We start from the raw sequence: 16986 nt of genomic DNA, 5'->3' as shown, positions 1-16986 counted from the left end.
AAAATCATTAATACTTAAAGACAGGCAAATAATCGTGGTACAGCTAAATGCCATTGTTTGTCAGGAAGAATGCAAGCAAGGGAAGCCAAGAATGACCCCCTTTATGAAACTCCCCCCAATATGCAGGAATTCCAGCTTACCTGAATATTGAGCTGAACCTTCTCCATCTCAACACCCAGGAATTTTGATCTGACATCGAAGATACCCACATCTTCAGTAGACGAGATATCAAATGTAACATTTTTAAACCTAGTGAAGAAAGGACCATTCACACATGTGGAACTGCAAATATATGCTTAAAGCTGAAACGAATGGAATCCTCACTCAACCCCCTCAGCGAACAGCCTGCTGGGAAAACCCCAAGTAAGTTACCCCAAGTCTCCCATCATCTTTTCCTGATTTGGCTCACGGGAACTAGGAGATCTGTAGCCCATAGAGCACTGGAGTAGGGGCTTTGTTACAAAAGAAGGGCCAAATATGACCCTAGGTCTTAAAGAGCATAAGATACAGTTGAAATGACATGAGATTCACAGAACTGTAAGTGTTCACTTGTATGGCTGACAGGAGGTTAGTTGCTTAGATGATTACTTTCATGGCAACTTCAAAGGAGAAGAAGCGTTTTCTCTGAGTTGGTCTGAGTCAAAGAGCAGGTAGGATGGAATAAATGGAAGGGAAGCCAGGCCGTGGAGGAAGCAGGAGTTACAGAGACCGCACGCAGTGAGCCTGGCCTCCCACAGTGGGAAAGGGAGTGATGGACCGTAAGAATCTGGTTCTTTAAAACAGCGACCCCAAGAGCACCTGGCGTGGTGCCTGGGAGGAGAGTGTCTCCTCCACTTCTAATACACACAGTAACACTGCTGCTGAGAGGCTCTGACCCAGGCAAGGCACCATCTGTGGCTTTCAAATTAGAAAAGTCCTGTGTGGTTTTATTTTTTTAATATTTATTTTCATTTCTTTGGTTGTATAGGGTCTTAGTTGTGGCATGTGGGATCTAGTTCCCTGATCAGGGATTGATCCCAGGCCCCCTGTAACGGGAGTGCAGAGTCTTAGCCAATGGACCCCCAGGGAATTTTCAGAAAGGTCCTGTTTTGCAACTGTAAATAACTCTCACTGAGCAAGACCAAAGGTCAGACTATTGTTGTTTTTTTTTTAATTCAACATATTTGTTTATGCCCAGCTACTGTCTTCTCCCAATTATGGAAGGGGGGATGCTGGACCATGTGGCAGGAGACATATCCTTGCCTTTTATAAAAGGAACTCATAGAAACAAAAGCTGAATTCTGTGGTCTTTCCTAGGCTTGAAACCCTCTGAGGCTGGGGATGGGGGTGTTTGGCTCTAAGCCTGGGTCCCTACAGGTCCTAGCACAGTGCACGGTGTCCCAGAGCACTCAGACCGTTACTGCTGAATGAATGAGGGCCCTGGGTCATTCAAAGCCACATCGCTCCAGCTCCCTGTTTGCCTTTAACAAAATTAATCTATTTTTTTCGGAGCTAGGCAGCAACGGTTTCTTTCTTGTCTTTAAACCTAAGGAAATACAAATTGATAGAAACAGTAAACCATTTGCTTTGAAAGCAGGCAGAAAATAGCACACTGAGTAAAATACCAAAATTTAAAATCCCACTTTCTTAAAAAGACAAAGCAAATAATCTACTTTTGAAAGTGCTTTGGAAAGGCAGCCTTGCATTCTCACCGCTATGACTCAGTACTTTTGGAGGGAAAGGCGAGGCTGGCAAAGCCATGGGAAACTCAGCCTCTCGATCAGTGCCAGGCCTGGTGGGAAGCCCAGAGATTACAATACGTGTGTTTTCTCCTGTCATCTGAAATCAAGGGGAAGCCCTGATAGACCCAGTGAAGCTTTCTTCAAAGGCCACAGGAAGCTGAACTAATGTGAGTCAGATCTGATGTGCATGATGAGAGGGGGCATGTGTTCTGTGCAGATTCTGGGTGCCACTTACTGGTTGGCCTGAAGATCGTCTATGTCCAGGAGGACACCCTTCTCCTGCAGCTTTGCAGCTGTGTACCGCACTGGCCTCGCCCGCTTCATCCCTCTGGGTTCTCCTTTTCCATCAAGTTTAATTGATCTCCGAGTATTTCTGGCAACATAAGAACAGACCATCTGGCATGAAGGTGGCAAACTCAGATGTTCCTGGCAGCACAGCGGCCAGGGGAGCACACCCCCATCCACCCCTGGCCTCCAGGTATGGAACCTGAGCAACTTTATATTGTGTGATCGTCAGTGACAACCATCCCTGCACAGTGAAATCTCCTATTGAACTGGTTAAGGGAAAGCTATTTTCAATGTGACTTAAGTTCGAATTACAGACGAATATGCTTCATAACACTTGCACTCTGCTGTCTCAGGGGTATTGGACCACATGGCTCCATTAAGTCACTTTGCAAGCAGCTGAGGTGCCGTGAAATGAACTGTGTACACACTCCTAAGGGAAGGGGTCATTAAAAGTGTTTAGTTTAACAAATTTAGTTTATTTAACAAACACTAGATGGCCATCCTTCCAAGTGCTTTCTAAATACTGCCTCACATTTACAGAATTAACCTTTGCATTGTGTTCCAAAATACATTCCTCTGTTCCACAAGTATTCCATTTAGCTCTCATTACAACACGTGTGAGGCTGGCATTCCCAAATCCCACTTAAAGATGAGAAAATTGAGACTTCAGAGAACACCGGATTGGTTCAAGATCACACAATGTAAGAGAGAATCCCAATCTATCTCACTTGACTGCAGAGCTTATAAAATGCCTTGCTGTAGATGCAGTAAATATGTAAAGAAAATCTCTCACAACTTTATTTCTACTATATATTAGCTTGACCAACTTTCTTCCTCACAGGAATAGCATAAAAGTAATTTAAAGCCTGCAAATGAGTCAGAACTAGTGGGGTCCAGATAAATGAGGTTTAAACTCAGTTATATTCCTCCATCAAATCTTCTATGATTAATGCAATTTACTTTTTTGGACAGTACCATTTTTTAATGTCAATTTGACTACAAATATTACATAAAAATAATGAATTACATATTTAAATGGGTAGTTAAAATTTGATTAGGATTGACCTTATCCAGTGATAAGAATAATTATGAGCAAAGAATACTCATTAAAATTGCCTATATTGTGGGAAAAAAAACTATGATATGTGTGCTAATGGGTAATAGAGAACTGACAAATTTTGTCTTTTGTGTCAACATGACTTTTAAAAATCAGTAAGCAATTAAAAATCACTAAGCTGCACCGTGCAATAGCAAGTACCTGGCTTTATCAAGCATATAAATACTGTTTACTGTAAATATCCCCAAGCGTAGCTTTCTTTCTTTTTTTAAAATAATAGTGTTTAAAAGACACCTTTGACTAAAAAAGAAGGAATAATCAAAGTGCTTCCCCAAGTGTTTAAAGTTACTTGATTGAAACACAACAGGGTAAAACTAACTTTAATGCCAGTGTTTATAGAGAATTAACATGTTTCTAAATTCACTCCTGACTTCTTAGCTCACAATGGCGAATCATAAAATTGAGATTCTAGTTTTTGGTTATGTAATAAATCAAAGTTTGCTACCAATCCCAACCTGAACAGCCCAGGATTGTATATGAATTGATACCTTGTATAAATCATGACATTACAGAAGAAGATATGATTTCAACTTACTTTCTTTTTAAGTTGTCTAAACAAGTCTTTATATAAGTGTCATAATAATTAATTTGCTCTTCAAAAAATGCTGCCTTCTTGTTAAGTGCATTGAGCGTCTGCTGAAGTTTTTCCAGTTCAGCTTTTCGAAGCTTACGATGGATTCTTTGATTTCGAATATCCTAAGGTAAAAAGGAAAGGCCATGGTATGAGATTGAAGCAGGAGTTTGCTTTATAATACTGCCCCTTTAGGACAAGAATATCTAGTACTAAAATCACTCTTTGTGACTGTTGCAACAGTTGGGGCTTCCTGGTGGCACAATAGTAAAGAATCTGCCTGCCCATGCAAGAGAGTCAGGTTAACACCCCTAGAGAAGGAAATGGCAACCAATCCAATGGGCAGAGGGGTCTGGCAGGCTACAGTCCATGGGGTTGTAAAGAGCTGGATATGACTTAGTGACCCAGTAACAATAACAGTTTATTTTAGTTACTTCATTTTAAACTTTCAGCACCCAAATGTTCCCTTTTTACTTTAGAACTAGGAATGCCCATATTTTACTTTGAGATATAAAGTGAAAGTGAAGTCGCTCAGTTGGGTCCGACTCTTTGCGACCCCAAGGACTATAGCCTACCAGGCTCCTCTGTCCATGGGATTTTCCAGGCAAGAGTACTGGAGTGGGTTGCCATTGCCTTCTCCAGATATAAGGTTGATGGAAAAGCAAAGAAGCAATTTCAGAGTAAGCATACTAGGGTTTTAAAAAGTACACAAGCCAAGACTTTAGCAGGAGACAATTTCCTCAGAATGTTATATATATACTTTGAAGAGTGCTTTATCCTGAAAAGTATTATATTTCATCATTACATTAATTTTCTTTTCTTTTCTTTCTTAGCTGTCCTGCCAGGATTGTGGGATCTTAGTTTCCCAACCAGGGATCGAACCCTGGCCCTCAGCAGTGAAAGCTCAGAGTCCACCAGGGATGGCCCCATTTGTAAAATAAATTTTTTAAAAATATACTTTTTAATCTGAAAAATAGTTTCCAACATTTGCACAAACAACAACTGGTGTCTCAAGACTGAACAAATTCAACATGGATAACTATTAGTTGGATTTAAATAGAGTTCCTAGAACATGAAGTTGGATCAAGCTGCTTACAGCTTGCAAGGGACATGGTATAAACTTACAAACATATAATTCTTTTTTTTAAAATTCTAATTGGTAAATTAAGAAAATGTTTAAGAAAAGTGCCAGTTTATTATTATTTTTCCTCTGTGGACAAATTAAAAACCATTCCTTTTAAGTAAGAATTCTTCATTAAGTAGAATATTTGAGGGGATGCTTTCATGATAGTTTTTTTCTTTAAGACAAAAGCCTCAATTTCTCTACTGTACATTCCCTAAGAGAAGTATTTTCCAACCCAGAGTTACAGAAAAGGCACCACTTCCCTTGAGTCAATCAGGCTGGGAGGAATAAGCCTATTGCCAGTAATGGCCATAAGTTTCCATGGAAGAATAAAGCTGAGTCCACTTCCCTTTCAGAATTCTTTTTTTTTTTTCCCCTGATCATGTAACTGTCCTTAACCTCCAGATCCATTTTAGTTTGCATGTTTGGACAAAATAAAACAATGAAAAAAAATTTTTAAACCCAAAATATATACTTCCTTATCCTTGGCAAACAGATCTAGCCTTTTCCTGTGATGCTTCCTTGCACTAATTTGATATCCTTTTCTCAGGAAGTTTCTCAACTGTAAAAATACGGGATGAGAAAACAGAAACTAGCTTTTAAGTCTGAACTGCATTCAGGCTAAACTGACTAGAGACGAATTCTCAGGGACACAGAGGTATCATCTCAGTGGCAGATCCTATGGGCAAGAGGATTATATGACAACTTGAGTTATTACTCAAGAGAGAACTCTCCTAGAAGTGTCACTTTTAAAATTAGTAGGTATTGTTTAAAGCAACAGATGAAACTCATCTATTATGTTTCCTAAGCATTGATGTCTGGTGTGTTGCAATTCTTCTGACAACTTGGGGGAGTTGCGCCTGAACGCTCAGCTCAGTGTCCTTAGCTGTGTCCAACTCTTTGCAACTCTACAGACTGTAGCCTGCCAGGCTGCTCTGTCCACAGGGGTTTCAAAGCAACAATACTGGAGTGCGTTGCCATTTCCTCCTCCAGGGGATTTTCCCAACCCAGGGAGTGACTCTGCATCTCCTGTGTTTCCTGCATTGGCAGGCAGATTCTTTACCAATGGGCCACCTGGGAAGCCCCTTAATTGGGGGGAGTTGTGGTTATTCTCTGTTAAAAGTCATCAACTGCTTTGAAACCTTAAAAAATCTGTAATATTGAGGAGGACAGGAACCATATGTATATAACTATGAATCCTTCATGTCACCTACTGAGTCCCAGCATGTGAGCAATGATTAGCACAGAGGATGAGATGGTTGGAGGGCATCACCGACTTGATGGACATGAGTTTGGGGGGACTCCAGGAACTGGTGATGGACAGGGAGGCCGGCGTGCTGCGGTTCATGGGGTCGCAAAGAGTCGGACACGACTGACTGACTGAACTGAATTGAACTTAACGCAAAGCAGAAAGAATACTCTTCCCCACAACCTTGGCAATCTTATTGAGAATGTCTTGGTATTTGTTTTTGGATGACACGTGTCCAGTCTGTTCCAATGTCCGAAGATTCCTCTGGATTTTCCTCTTCTTCTGCTCGAGGGGCAGCTGCGCATCTTCAACCATAGACAGGCCCTGCTTCATGTCTTCAGGAGTCCTGGAATCTAAAACTGCACGGGTCACCATGTCTGAGGCATGATCTGTCTCCTGGAAAGGGAACATCAAGATGTTGATTTATCTCAGATGTCCTGACCCCACAGGTTCAGAAGCTGCACAAGGTAAACCAACATCAAAATGAAAGAGGTCCTCAAGCCAAGGTCCGGAGACCTTAACCACATGTTCCCCAGGGGTTTTGTGGCAGGTCTTCGGCAAGGAATTACTTTGTTTTCCTAAAAACCAGAGCAGTGGAAGCAGGCCTACCCTGAGCAAAATTCTAAATCGTTATTTTATGGTTAATGTGACGAGTTATCTTAGTAACAGATGTATTACAAGGGATAACCAGCATTTTATAACTCCCTGGATGGAAGGATTTCAGTATTGGACAGGCTAGTCCAGTTGAGAAAATTAAAACTAGATTATCCATTAAAACGTGGCCACGAGAACCCTGGAGATCCAGAACCCAGTTAAACGCTCACACACGAGCCATATTTACAGCCATTCATAAGCCGCGAAGGCAGGCAGAGACCTTTGTCCTGGAAAGGCAATCATTCTCCAACTATGAACTCTGAGAAATCTGCAGGGTTTCTTTGAACCAAAGAAATTAAGAGTACGCTAGCACAAAATATGTTTCCAAATAAATGGTGAGTAAATGAATGAATCAAAACAGTTTGGATAGTTTGTTTAAAAAAACTATACAAGAGACTAGTGATCTTCACATGTCACTGTACTAGAAAATTGGTTGGCATAGTAGACAGAGGCTGACTGTAAATGTTATTACACACAGGAAAGACAGATCAACCCGGAGGATACAGGGACAGTAAGCCAGGTCAGTAGGAAACAACAACGGTAGCAGCCAATGTTGCTGAGCATTTAGTATATGACAGATATTTTTCTACTCACTTAACATGTTTTAACTGAGTTACTCCTGAACTGGGTGCTATTATTATCATTCCCATTTTACAGTTGAGGAAACTGAAGCACAGAAATATTTCTAGGTGCCTAGCCTTACACAGTGAGGAGGTATGGAGCTACATTTGATTTTGGAAGTCTGCACTCTTAGTGACTATGCCACATTTGGGGGGAAAGAAAATACTCTTAATAAAATATTAAGAGTTTAAATTCTCATACTCAGTACTATACTCTACCCGCTTTGGTTATATATACTTTTATTAAAAACCATGACATAACGATTTCTTCACAACCAATTAAATTAAGAATGATTCAGGAAAATCATGTGTAACCCAGCTAAAGTTCAAAAACGTACAAAAGTACAAAGAGGTAACTAAATTGATAATCTTGTTAGTGTTTGTTTAGGGAGTGGCAATCATTGAAACTAAAGTAATAAAACTGAAATTAATTCAGAACAAACTAAATAATGATACATTTTAAAGGATGCTGATAAAAGTTTAATGCAAGATTGTTATGAAACTTCATTTACACCAGGATAATGGTGCTCTGATCTAATGGACTCAAGATGTTGGCTTCCGAAGCATTTGAAGAACAGTTTTAATGAGTAAGGCACCTGTTCATTTCTTCAAGTCGGCAAAAACACAAAATATGAAAGGTATCTTTCTATATCCTGTTGACCAGAACAATTCCTTAAGTGGCTTATCTGCCTACCATGGCGATGAGTAGTCTTCATGTTTAAGCAGTCCAATTTTTTCCCCTTTGTTCCCTACACTCACTGTTCAAAATTTACCATGAACATTCAGAGGCTCTGAAACACCCAGAACTAATCTTCTAGTCTAGGATAAGATTATTTAGTATAAATTCAGTGCCGTATTTTCCTATTTCATTTCCGTTGATATTCCATGGATTTTCTATAATAATTGAAGTCAGTTCACTGAAAGTTTTACTTCCAAACTGTGTCAGACAGTTTCTCTGAGATAACAGCAAACAAGTGGCACAAAGGTCTGTTACTAAAATCAACACATATCTAAGGTACTTATTATTTACACTCTAAAGGTCAATTACCTGTTTTGTACTTGCTGGTGTCTCTAAGATCTCTGTCAGTGTGCTTCCTGGTTGGTTCCGGATCACGTCAATGATCAGCTTTTTGGTCCTTACAAAACAGAGAAAGGAGAGACAGGCTTTCAGACGGCAGTCTTGATGCACAAAAATGTGTTTCTCCTGAGGCAGTGCAAACATGAAGCTTCAAAGAGAATCCTTAAAAATGAAAGCGTCTCGCAGAACTTCAGGATGTCTGCTTTAAGGCTCCCCCAAAGTTTGTGAATGCTTGATAATCAAAGTCTGGGTTTTATATGCTTGAGGCCATCAGATTACAGGGGCTTCCCAGGTGGTGCTAGTGGCAAGGAACCTGTCTGACAATGCAGGAGACGTTAAGAGACCCAGGTTCGATCCCTGGGTAGGGAAGATCCCCTGGGGGAGGGCATGGCAACCCTCTACGGTAGTTTTGCCCGGGAGTCCCACGGAGAGAGGAGCCTGGTGGGCTACGGCCCACAGGCTCACTCAGAGTTGGACACGTCAGATTACAATGTCAGTATCCTGGGCACAAGTGTGTTGTAACTACTTTCTCGTTTTCAATTTCATCTGCGCTTTGGGGCCATGCTGTGGCAGCCGGTGGGATCTTAACTCCCCAACCAGGGATGGAGCCCGTGGCCCCCGCAGTGGAAGCTCGGAGTCTCAACCACCCGGACCATCAGCGAAGTCCCCCTTTTCTTCTTTTCAGACTGAGACTACTTTCTGATGACCAGGAGGAACAACTGGGCTCATCACTCTGGAAGGAGCAGCAATAATATCTAATGTCCTGACTTTAATAACATTTAAACTTCTGAGCCTGTTGAAAACATCATAAGCTACTGGGAGCCAGACCAGCTGTTTCTGTTGATGCTCTAAGAATGTTATGAAACACTGTGAAGGCCAGTGGGAGTGCAAGTCCCGTGTGGGCTGTGAAGGCTCTGGCTGCCGGATGACTCAGCAGCCTGGAGGAGGGGTGGTTGGGAACCTCGGATCTGGTGGTGGGACTAACCCATCGGTGAAGGTCCCTGGCCTCAGGTGGGAGAGAACAAGAGAGCTGCTTGGTAACAAGAGCTGGAAACCCACTCTGTCAGTGCCAAAACTATGTATTTTTTCATATGTGTTCTTTAGGATAATCAGCCATCCTTTCCCAATTAAAGATCAGGTTATGTAACTATGTCCTAAGACTTTAATGTAAAAGGTAAATGGTCAAGCATGCTCCCTTTTACATAAGCAGGAACATTATTGGACACTGTGTCCCTTAAAAAAAAAACGGAACATAAACAGAAGTCGCCTTAAATTACAAACATGTCTAACCAACATCTGAAGTTTCATTCTTTTTGTGCTGAAGCTCAGTTCCTCTCAAGGCATTACATGGTATCACGGGATGATGAATTTCTTCCTCACCTACCAGCAGGAAATATTCACACAGCATGAAAGTCGGAAAAGGAAAAGAAAACATCATTCATGTTTTGAATCCCCAGGACGGGGAACTGCTCCCAAAGGACAAGAGGAAACTCTCAAAGGGAACTGCAGATATATTATTCTTGCAAATAGGATAAAATCCAACAAAGCCATCTGTAACCATTATTTTTCTCCTTTCTTATTTAAGTCTGTATGAGAACAATGATCACAACCATTTCCTCTGGCCCATGAGCTTTCACTGGGGATTTTCGAGCTGTCTGGGAATGCAGAGAAATGTTGCCCTAGAGTCAGAGGTGGACACACAGCTCATTCCAGCCATGTGCGAGACAGCCCTGGCTCCTGAGAGCCAAGAATCTATCATCTCCTTCCCCACTCGGCTCCCCCCTCCAGTCATCATTATAAATATCCTAAATGGAAACATCCGGTTAGAAACAAAAGCTCTGGGTGATTTTAAAAAATGTTAACTTATTTGAAATAATCTTCTAGGAATGACTGATGATATATGATTCCAGGAAACTCTTTAGAGAAGCTATCTGAGGACCAGCATGACCAGGGTCACTCACATGTGCCCTTGTAGGGACAGAGAATGTTTATCTGCTCGGGAGTGCCTGGAGGACAAACTGTCCACACAGCCTTTCTCTTGAAATTCTATTTTAGGTCAGGCTTCTACTGGAATCTATTCCCAAAGTTTCACCCCAGACTTCTTACATGTAAATAACTGTCCAGTTTCATGACAGAGAAATCACTCCCTCGCCCTGCAGTATGCCTAATGGTTAAAGACGCTGGAGTCAGACAGATCTAAGGTCGAACCAGGGAGCTGCCTACTAAGTGTATGGACTTGTGCAAATGATAAAGTCCTTGGAGATGTTTTTTCTTTTTTTTTTCCTTCCTATTTACATAATGGAACTCTCTCAGGACTGAAACAAAGATGCACGTACATCCCCTCCTTAGAGTCTGACGTGTAGTCAGCATTCGCGTGGTCACTAAAGCATCGAATACTGCCCACGATGACAGCCACTGGTCATAGGTGGCCAGTGGGCGCTTGACACATGGCTGGTCCACACTGAGATATGCAGTAAGTGCCAAACGCACACCAGATTTAGAAGGCTCAGGATGAAAATGGACTGTATCATTTTGCTGTCGTGCAGTCGCTCAGTCGTGTCTGACTCTGTGATGCCATGGACGGCGGCGTACCAGGCTTCCCTGTCCTTCACTATCTCCCTGAATTTGCTAAAACTCATGTCCAAGTTTGGAAGGCTCATTATGAAAAAAAGGAATGTGTCATATACCACTAATAATTTTTTATGCTGATTCCATATTGAAGTAACAATATTTTGGATATATTGGGGTAAATTAACATATTAGAATTAACTTCACCTATTCCTTTTTAAAAAATGGCTTCCAGAAAATTTAAAAGTACCCGTGTGGCTCACATTAAACCCTCTGAGATGCACAGCACTGGAGCAGCCCATTCCTGAACACGAAGCCCACTCAGAGAGGCCTGCCTTCCAGTGCAGTCCACTCACTGGACCCAGTGAGTCACAGGATGTCAGCGCTGAGGGGGACCTTTGGGCAACAGTCCAATCCCTGGTTTTATAAATGAGTCAGCTAAGCCCTAAGGAGCTCCATTGTTATAGAAGCTTGCATTCTGTTTTCTAGAGTTGCAGGGAACAAGCTGAATTCCCTTTCCTCATCATCAGCCCCGCACCAACCTGCAGAGGCTGCCAGGACTGTCTTCATCCCTTCTGCTACCACTGTTCTTTTTCCCAAGCGAAACCCCTCAGTTCCTTAAGCCTTTTCACCACAGGAGTTAGAGAGTTTCTAGTCCTGCCCACACTTCAGTTAGCCAATAATTTATGCCACGTTCCCCCACCACCACCTTAATGCAAACACAATATGCCGGATATGGTCTGACCAGCATGAATCTACTAGTTAACGTTTTGGCCCCATGGATGTTCAAACAACAGGTGAGACAAGCCAATCGAATCAAGGACTCTGCCTTCTTCCTGGAATGAGTAAAGTTAAGAAAAAATGAAATACACCAGGGAGTTTATCTGTCATAGCTCCACTCAAATCCCACGGTCAATAAATGAGAGTGCACGGTGCTTGTATACTGGTGTGGTCCCTTAGGTTCGGCCATTGCATTCAAAGGGTGTCTGTTATTATACCCTGGCCAGGACCATTCCTGAGCCTGCCAGTCTGCCGCCTGCCTTACAATGTGCCCAGGGTTGAAAAGGAATTGGTGTTGATGGAAGCTAAAAATCAGGTGATTACACATTTTTATCACCAGGCCTCAAATCCCCTTAGCCACTTAACTGCTCATGCCAGTTTGGACCAAAACCAAGGAAATCTTTCAACTGGATGACAGATGCCTAAACTGAATTATGTGATAGGAAAAAAATTCTCAAGAGATAACAAGCACTCAGGCAGTTAAGTATGAGTAAAAGCCACAAACAATGCTTTCTACTTATACACACATACTTCCACAGAAACACAAGCTTAATAAAGGCCAAAAGGATCACATACTATAAGTTAAATCAAAAGTTATAATAAGAGGGATTTACAACTGTACAGTTCTTTATAATTTACAAGGTGTCGTTGTGTGACCTCATTCACTCATCAGAGCCCTCTTGTCCCCATCCCCTCCTCTCCGTTTAATGGATACAATGCTTAGGTGATCTGATCAGAGTCCAGCTGCTAATGTGTGAGATTGGGGCTGTAATCCCGGGTCTTTCTAGGACTCCCCAGCCAGGCTTTTCTGTTTGCTCTTTTAATACCACCATGCTTGGTAATGAGGTGGTGCAGTGGTGAAGAATCTGCCTGCCAGTTCAGGAGACTCGGGTTCCATCCCTGGGTCGGGATGATGCCCTGGAGGAGGAAATGGCAATGCGCTTCAATATTTTTGCCCAATAAAATCCCATGGACAGAGGAGCCTGGTGGGCTACAGTCCATGGGGTTGCAAAGAGTTGGACAAAACTGAGCGACTAAGCACATGCTTGGTAATATTTTCAAAATGGCAATATCCCAGACTGACACTGCAGGCAGATTCTTTACGAGCTGAGCTAGCAGGGAAGCCTGTTTCGAAGTGTACATTAACTGAATATCAATGGCCTGTGATATAAAGCATGTCAGCGACTAGCTACTTGCTTCCCATTATCTTAGAATTTAATTTCCTCACCTCAAAGAGAAAGACTCAGATTAGACAGTCTCCAAGCCCCCCATCAATGACATCTTTTATAATTATCTGTTAGTAATAGATTTTGAAATATATGCGTAAGGCATAATGTATTTGGAACTAAGGCTTGCTTCACATCATGGAGTGAACTCTACCGACTGTTTTGGGCAACACCCAAATTCCGCTTCTGAAGAAGGCTACTTGGTCAGTCTTCCAGTTGTTATCCACAATGAGCACTGGCTGTTTAGTGAAGGGCTCCGCCAAGGCTAGGATCTCAAAGTATGCCCAGAGGAAGGCTTTCAAGACCCTAGAGGCCAGTGAATGCAGTAAATTATTGAATCTATTAAAACACTGGCCCAATAGTCTTTTTCAAATAAATGGAAAAGTTGATCTGACAGTTCCAAGGAACCCCAGGCAGCCAAAAGAATCTTGAAAAAGAACAAGTTGGAGGATTCATACTTCCCAATTGCAAAACTTACTACAAAGCTACAGTGATAAATGTAGTGTGGTACTAGCGTAAGGACAGACATACAGATCAATGGAATAGAGTTCAGAGTCTAGACAAACCATACATGCATGGTGGATCAGCTTTAGACAAGGGTCTAGACCATTTAATGGAGAAAGACTAGTCTCTTTAAGGAATAATGGTAGAAAACTGGACATCCATGTGCTAAAGAATATTTGGGATCCTAACCTTCCACCACACACAAAAATTCACTCAAAAGGGATCATAGCTGTAAAAGCTGAAACTATGGAACGCTTGGAAAAAACGTAGAAGTAAATCTTCATGATCTTGGATTGCGCAATGAATTCTCATATGACACCAAAAGCACAATAAACAGCAAAAAATAGATAAACTGCACTTCGTTAAGTTAAACAACTTCTTCTACAAAAAAGGACTATACCAAGAGAATAAAAAAGACAACTCCCAGAAGGGGGGAAAATGTTTTCAAATCATATATATGATAGGGATTTACTATCCAGAACATTTAAGAACTCTCACAACTCTGCAACAAAAAGGTAAAAATCAAGCTTAAAAATGGGCAAAAAGCTTTAACAGACAGTTCTACAAAGAAGACATAGAAATGACTGATAAGCACAAGGAAAGATGCTAAACATTACTAATCATTAGGGAAATGCAAGTCAAAACCACAATGAGATACTACTTCATGCCCACTAGGATGGCTATAACAACAAAACAAAACAGAAAATAAATTATGGCAAATTATGGAAAAACTGAAACCTTCATACCTTGGTGGGAAAAAAGTCTGGCAGTTCCTCAAAACAGAACTACCATATGACCTAGCAATTCCACTGCTAAGTATACACCCCAAAGAACTGAAAATAAGTGTTCAAATACAAAGTTGTGTATAAATATTTACGGTAGTACTATTCCCTATCACCAAAATGTAACAACAACCCAAATATCCATGATACTATGGTATATCCATACAATGGAATATTATTCAGCCAAAACCACACTCAATAAAGGAAGCCAGATGCAAAAGGCCACATCTTGTATAATTCCAATTATACAAAATTTCCAGAATAGGCAGGTTCATGGAGACAGAAAACAGATTAGTGATTTCCAGGACTGGAGAGCAGGGTCTGAAAAGGTACCCCAGAGATGACTATTTAAAGTAGGGGGTCACTTTGGGAGTGATGACAATATTCTGGAACTAGATAGTAGCGAAGCTTGCACAACATTCTGGATGTATTAAGCGCCACCAACTTGTACATTTAAAAGGATAGAATGGGGGACTTCCCTGGTGGCCCAGTGGCTAAGATGCTACGCTCCTGAGGCACGGGGCACGGGTTCATCCCTGGCCAGGGAGCTAGGTCCCACATACTGCAACTAAAGATCTTGCACGCTACCATGAGGACAGAGGATGCCACGTGCCGCAACGTAAGACCTGGGGCAGCCACATAAATAGAAAACTAATACTTTGGGAAAGAAAAGTTGGAACGGGTAAAGCAACCTCACTCCAATAAAAGTTAATTTTAAAAAAGGTTAGGATGGTAACTTTTACATTGTATTTCACCACAAAATGCAAAAGTACATGCACGAAGCCGCTGGCTGGCTCCACTCTGTATGGGGACTAAAGAGCAGACAGTACTTGTGTCCGGTGCACTGTGCGGGAGACGGGCGAGGCGGACCCACACAGGGGCTGAGAAGGCTGAGGAACGCACCAGGCCTTCCTGGCCAGGATGTACTGCTCCCAACAGGGCTGACTTCCATGGTTTCGCTTTCAAAAAGTGAATTTCCCAAATTTGCAGAGATGTGGTGACTCGTATTCAGAAATGAGTATAAATATACCTGATGTTCAGGCTGTCTGATATTTGAGACCATCCCAGTCATGATCTTCCATTCGTTAATGCCAGCATTTGAGCTGATTGCATTTACAAAATGGCGTTCAAATACCAGACAAAACTAATTATGAAAAAATTTCCTCCTCTTACTTCTAAAAGACAAAGCTTATGAGATCATAGGATAACTGGCCTGATTGAATTTCCATGGTGGAACCACACCATCTGTGTCTCCAGTTACCTCTGCAATTGGCACACGCTCAGAGGGGCCCAGGAAGCGGCCTCCACAGTCTTCTCCCTTTTTGCTCCGTTGCCCTGTCCCAAGTTTTCTCCCTGCAAGTGCAATCTGACTTGGTCACCAGTAGTTGAAAGCAATGGCCTTCAACTCTAATGAGGCCAAGGTTGTGCAAGAGTCCTGCAGTCTGTCCTGGGTCCTGCAGATGAGCAGTGCTATCCATCACACTGCAGACCCCTGAAGGCAGGCACTCTTAAATGATCTGCTCACCAGGTCCTCAACTTCAAGCCCAGTGCCATTGACACAGGTTGAAACTCAAGTATTTGGCTATCTGAACGACCAGAGCCTTAGAGATAACTGGAGCACAAAATAAGCAAGCCTAGCAGAAGAAGCACATATGTATGTACTGCTACAGAGCACACTGAGTTAAGCGTTTTTTGTGTTTTTTTTTTTGCCATTTTCATAGGATTGAATATCTGGAAAAAAATCAACTAGAAATGAGTGCTGTCTGAGGCATGTCAGTGGCAGAAGAGAAAGCTCCTGCAGAAGAGAAAGCTCCTGCTGCCAATGAAAACAACCTCAGAACTCAGGACATGTAACTTGGCAGTCACATGTAAAGTATTATTTAAATGTCTATTTCCTTTTGCCCCTGTTTCCCACTTCCATTTTCTACCTCAGCCCAATGTACAACTGTTCTAATGTGCTAATACAAATCCATTTGATTCTATTAGTTCTTAAAAACTGTATGCTGGGTGAGCCCCTGGCTTTAGTTTATGACATTTCAGTTCATGGTGGTGGACTGTTCTCTCTTACTCTGAATGTAAAGGACTGATGTACAATGTCTTCGAGGCCTTGACAGAAAAAGCACAGTATTAAGGGTATGAAAACTTCATGTGAAATCTTCAAGGACAGGGAGTTGACTATAAATAAAGTCAAAGTTGGTCAAGCTATCTAGGCTTAGTTTAATAGAAAAGATGTCTAATAAGTCAGAGAACAGCATTATATCTTACTGTGTGTGACTTTTACGTTAATGCTTTCTACCAGAAAATAAATTAGGTACAAGGTATTTCCTTGAACTTCCTTGTTCTTTTGACCCCTGGAACAGTTATTTCCTTTCAGCTACCTGAGGACTTTCATAGGCTGATTTAATCATTTCTTAAAGGGAAGGACTCAAATTATTACCAGGAAAACTAAAAAACAAGATAAGCTTTAGAAAATATTATAATATTTAGGTCTCTCAAATTATAAAGACTCCATTTATTCCTGGTTAGATTTTTGATGGATAAACACACTGTTTTTCAATATTTGGGCTTTCTTGGTGGCTCAGTGGCAAAGAATCCGCCTCCAGTGAAGAGATGTGGAGATCCCCCGGAGAACGAAAGGGCTCCCCACTCCAGGATTTTTGCCTGGGAAATACCGATGGAGAAGCCTGGTGGGCTACACTTCATGG

The 16986-nt window shown here is 41.7% G+C and overlaps 1 protein-coding gene across 1 annotated transcript in view; it reads right to left on the bottom strand.

The window, feature by feature from the left end:
- IQGAP2 (IQ motif containing GTPase activating protein 2) overlaps window positions 1-16986 on the bottom strand; it is a 258660-nt gene that overhangs the window by 3681 nt on the left and 237993 nt on the right. The window contains exons 30-34 of the mRNA XM_052646137.1: window positions 8392-8479; window positions 6253-6465; window positions 3662-3822; window positions 1957-2094; window positions 141-249 (exon numbers count right to left, since the gene is read on the bottom strand). Of these exons, the coding sequence (XP_052502097.1) occupies window positions 141-249; window positions 1957-2094; window positions 3662-3822; window positions 6253-6465; window positions 8392-8479 (709 nt within the window). The remainder of the gene's footprint in view (window positions 1-140; window positions 250-1956; window positions 2095-3661; window positions 3823-6252; window positions 6466-8391; window positions 8480-16986) is intronic.

This window comes from Budorcas taxicolor, chromosome 10 (genome assembly GCF_023091745.1).
Source record: "Budorcas taxicolor isolate Tak-1 chromosome 10, Takin1.1, whole genome shotgun sequence".
Lineage (NCBI taxonomy): Eukaryota > Metazoa > Chordata > Mammalia > Artiodactyla > Bovidae > Budorcas > Budorcas taxicolor.
Note: the sequence above shows the minus strand (reverse complement) of the source record. Positions and strands in the feature narration are given on the sequence as shown.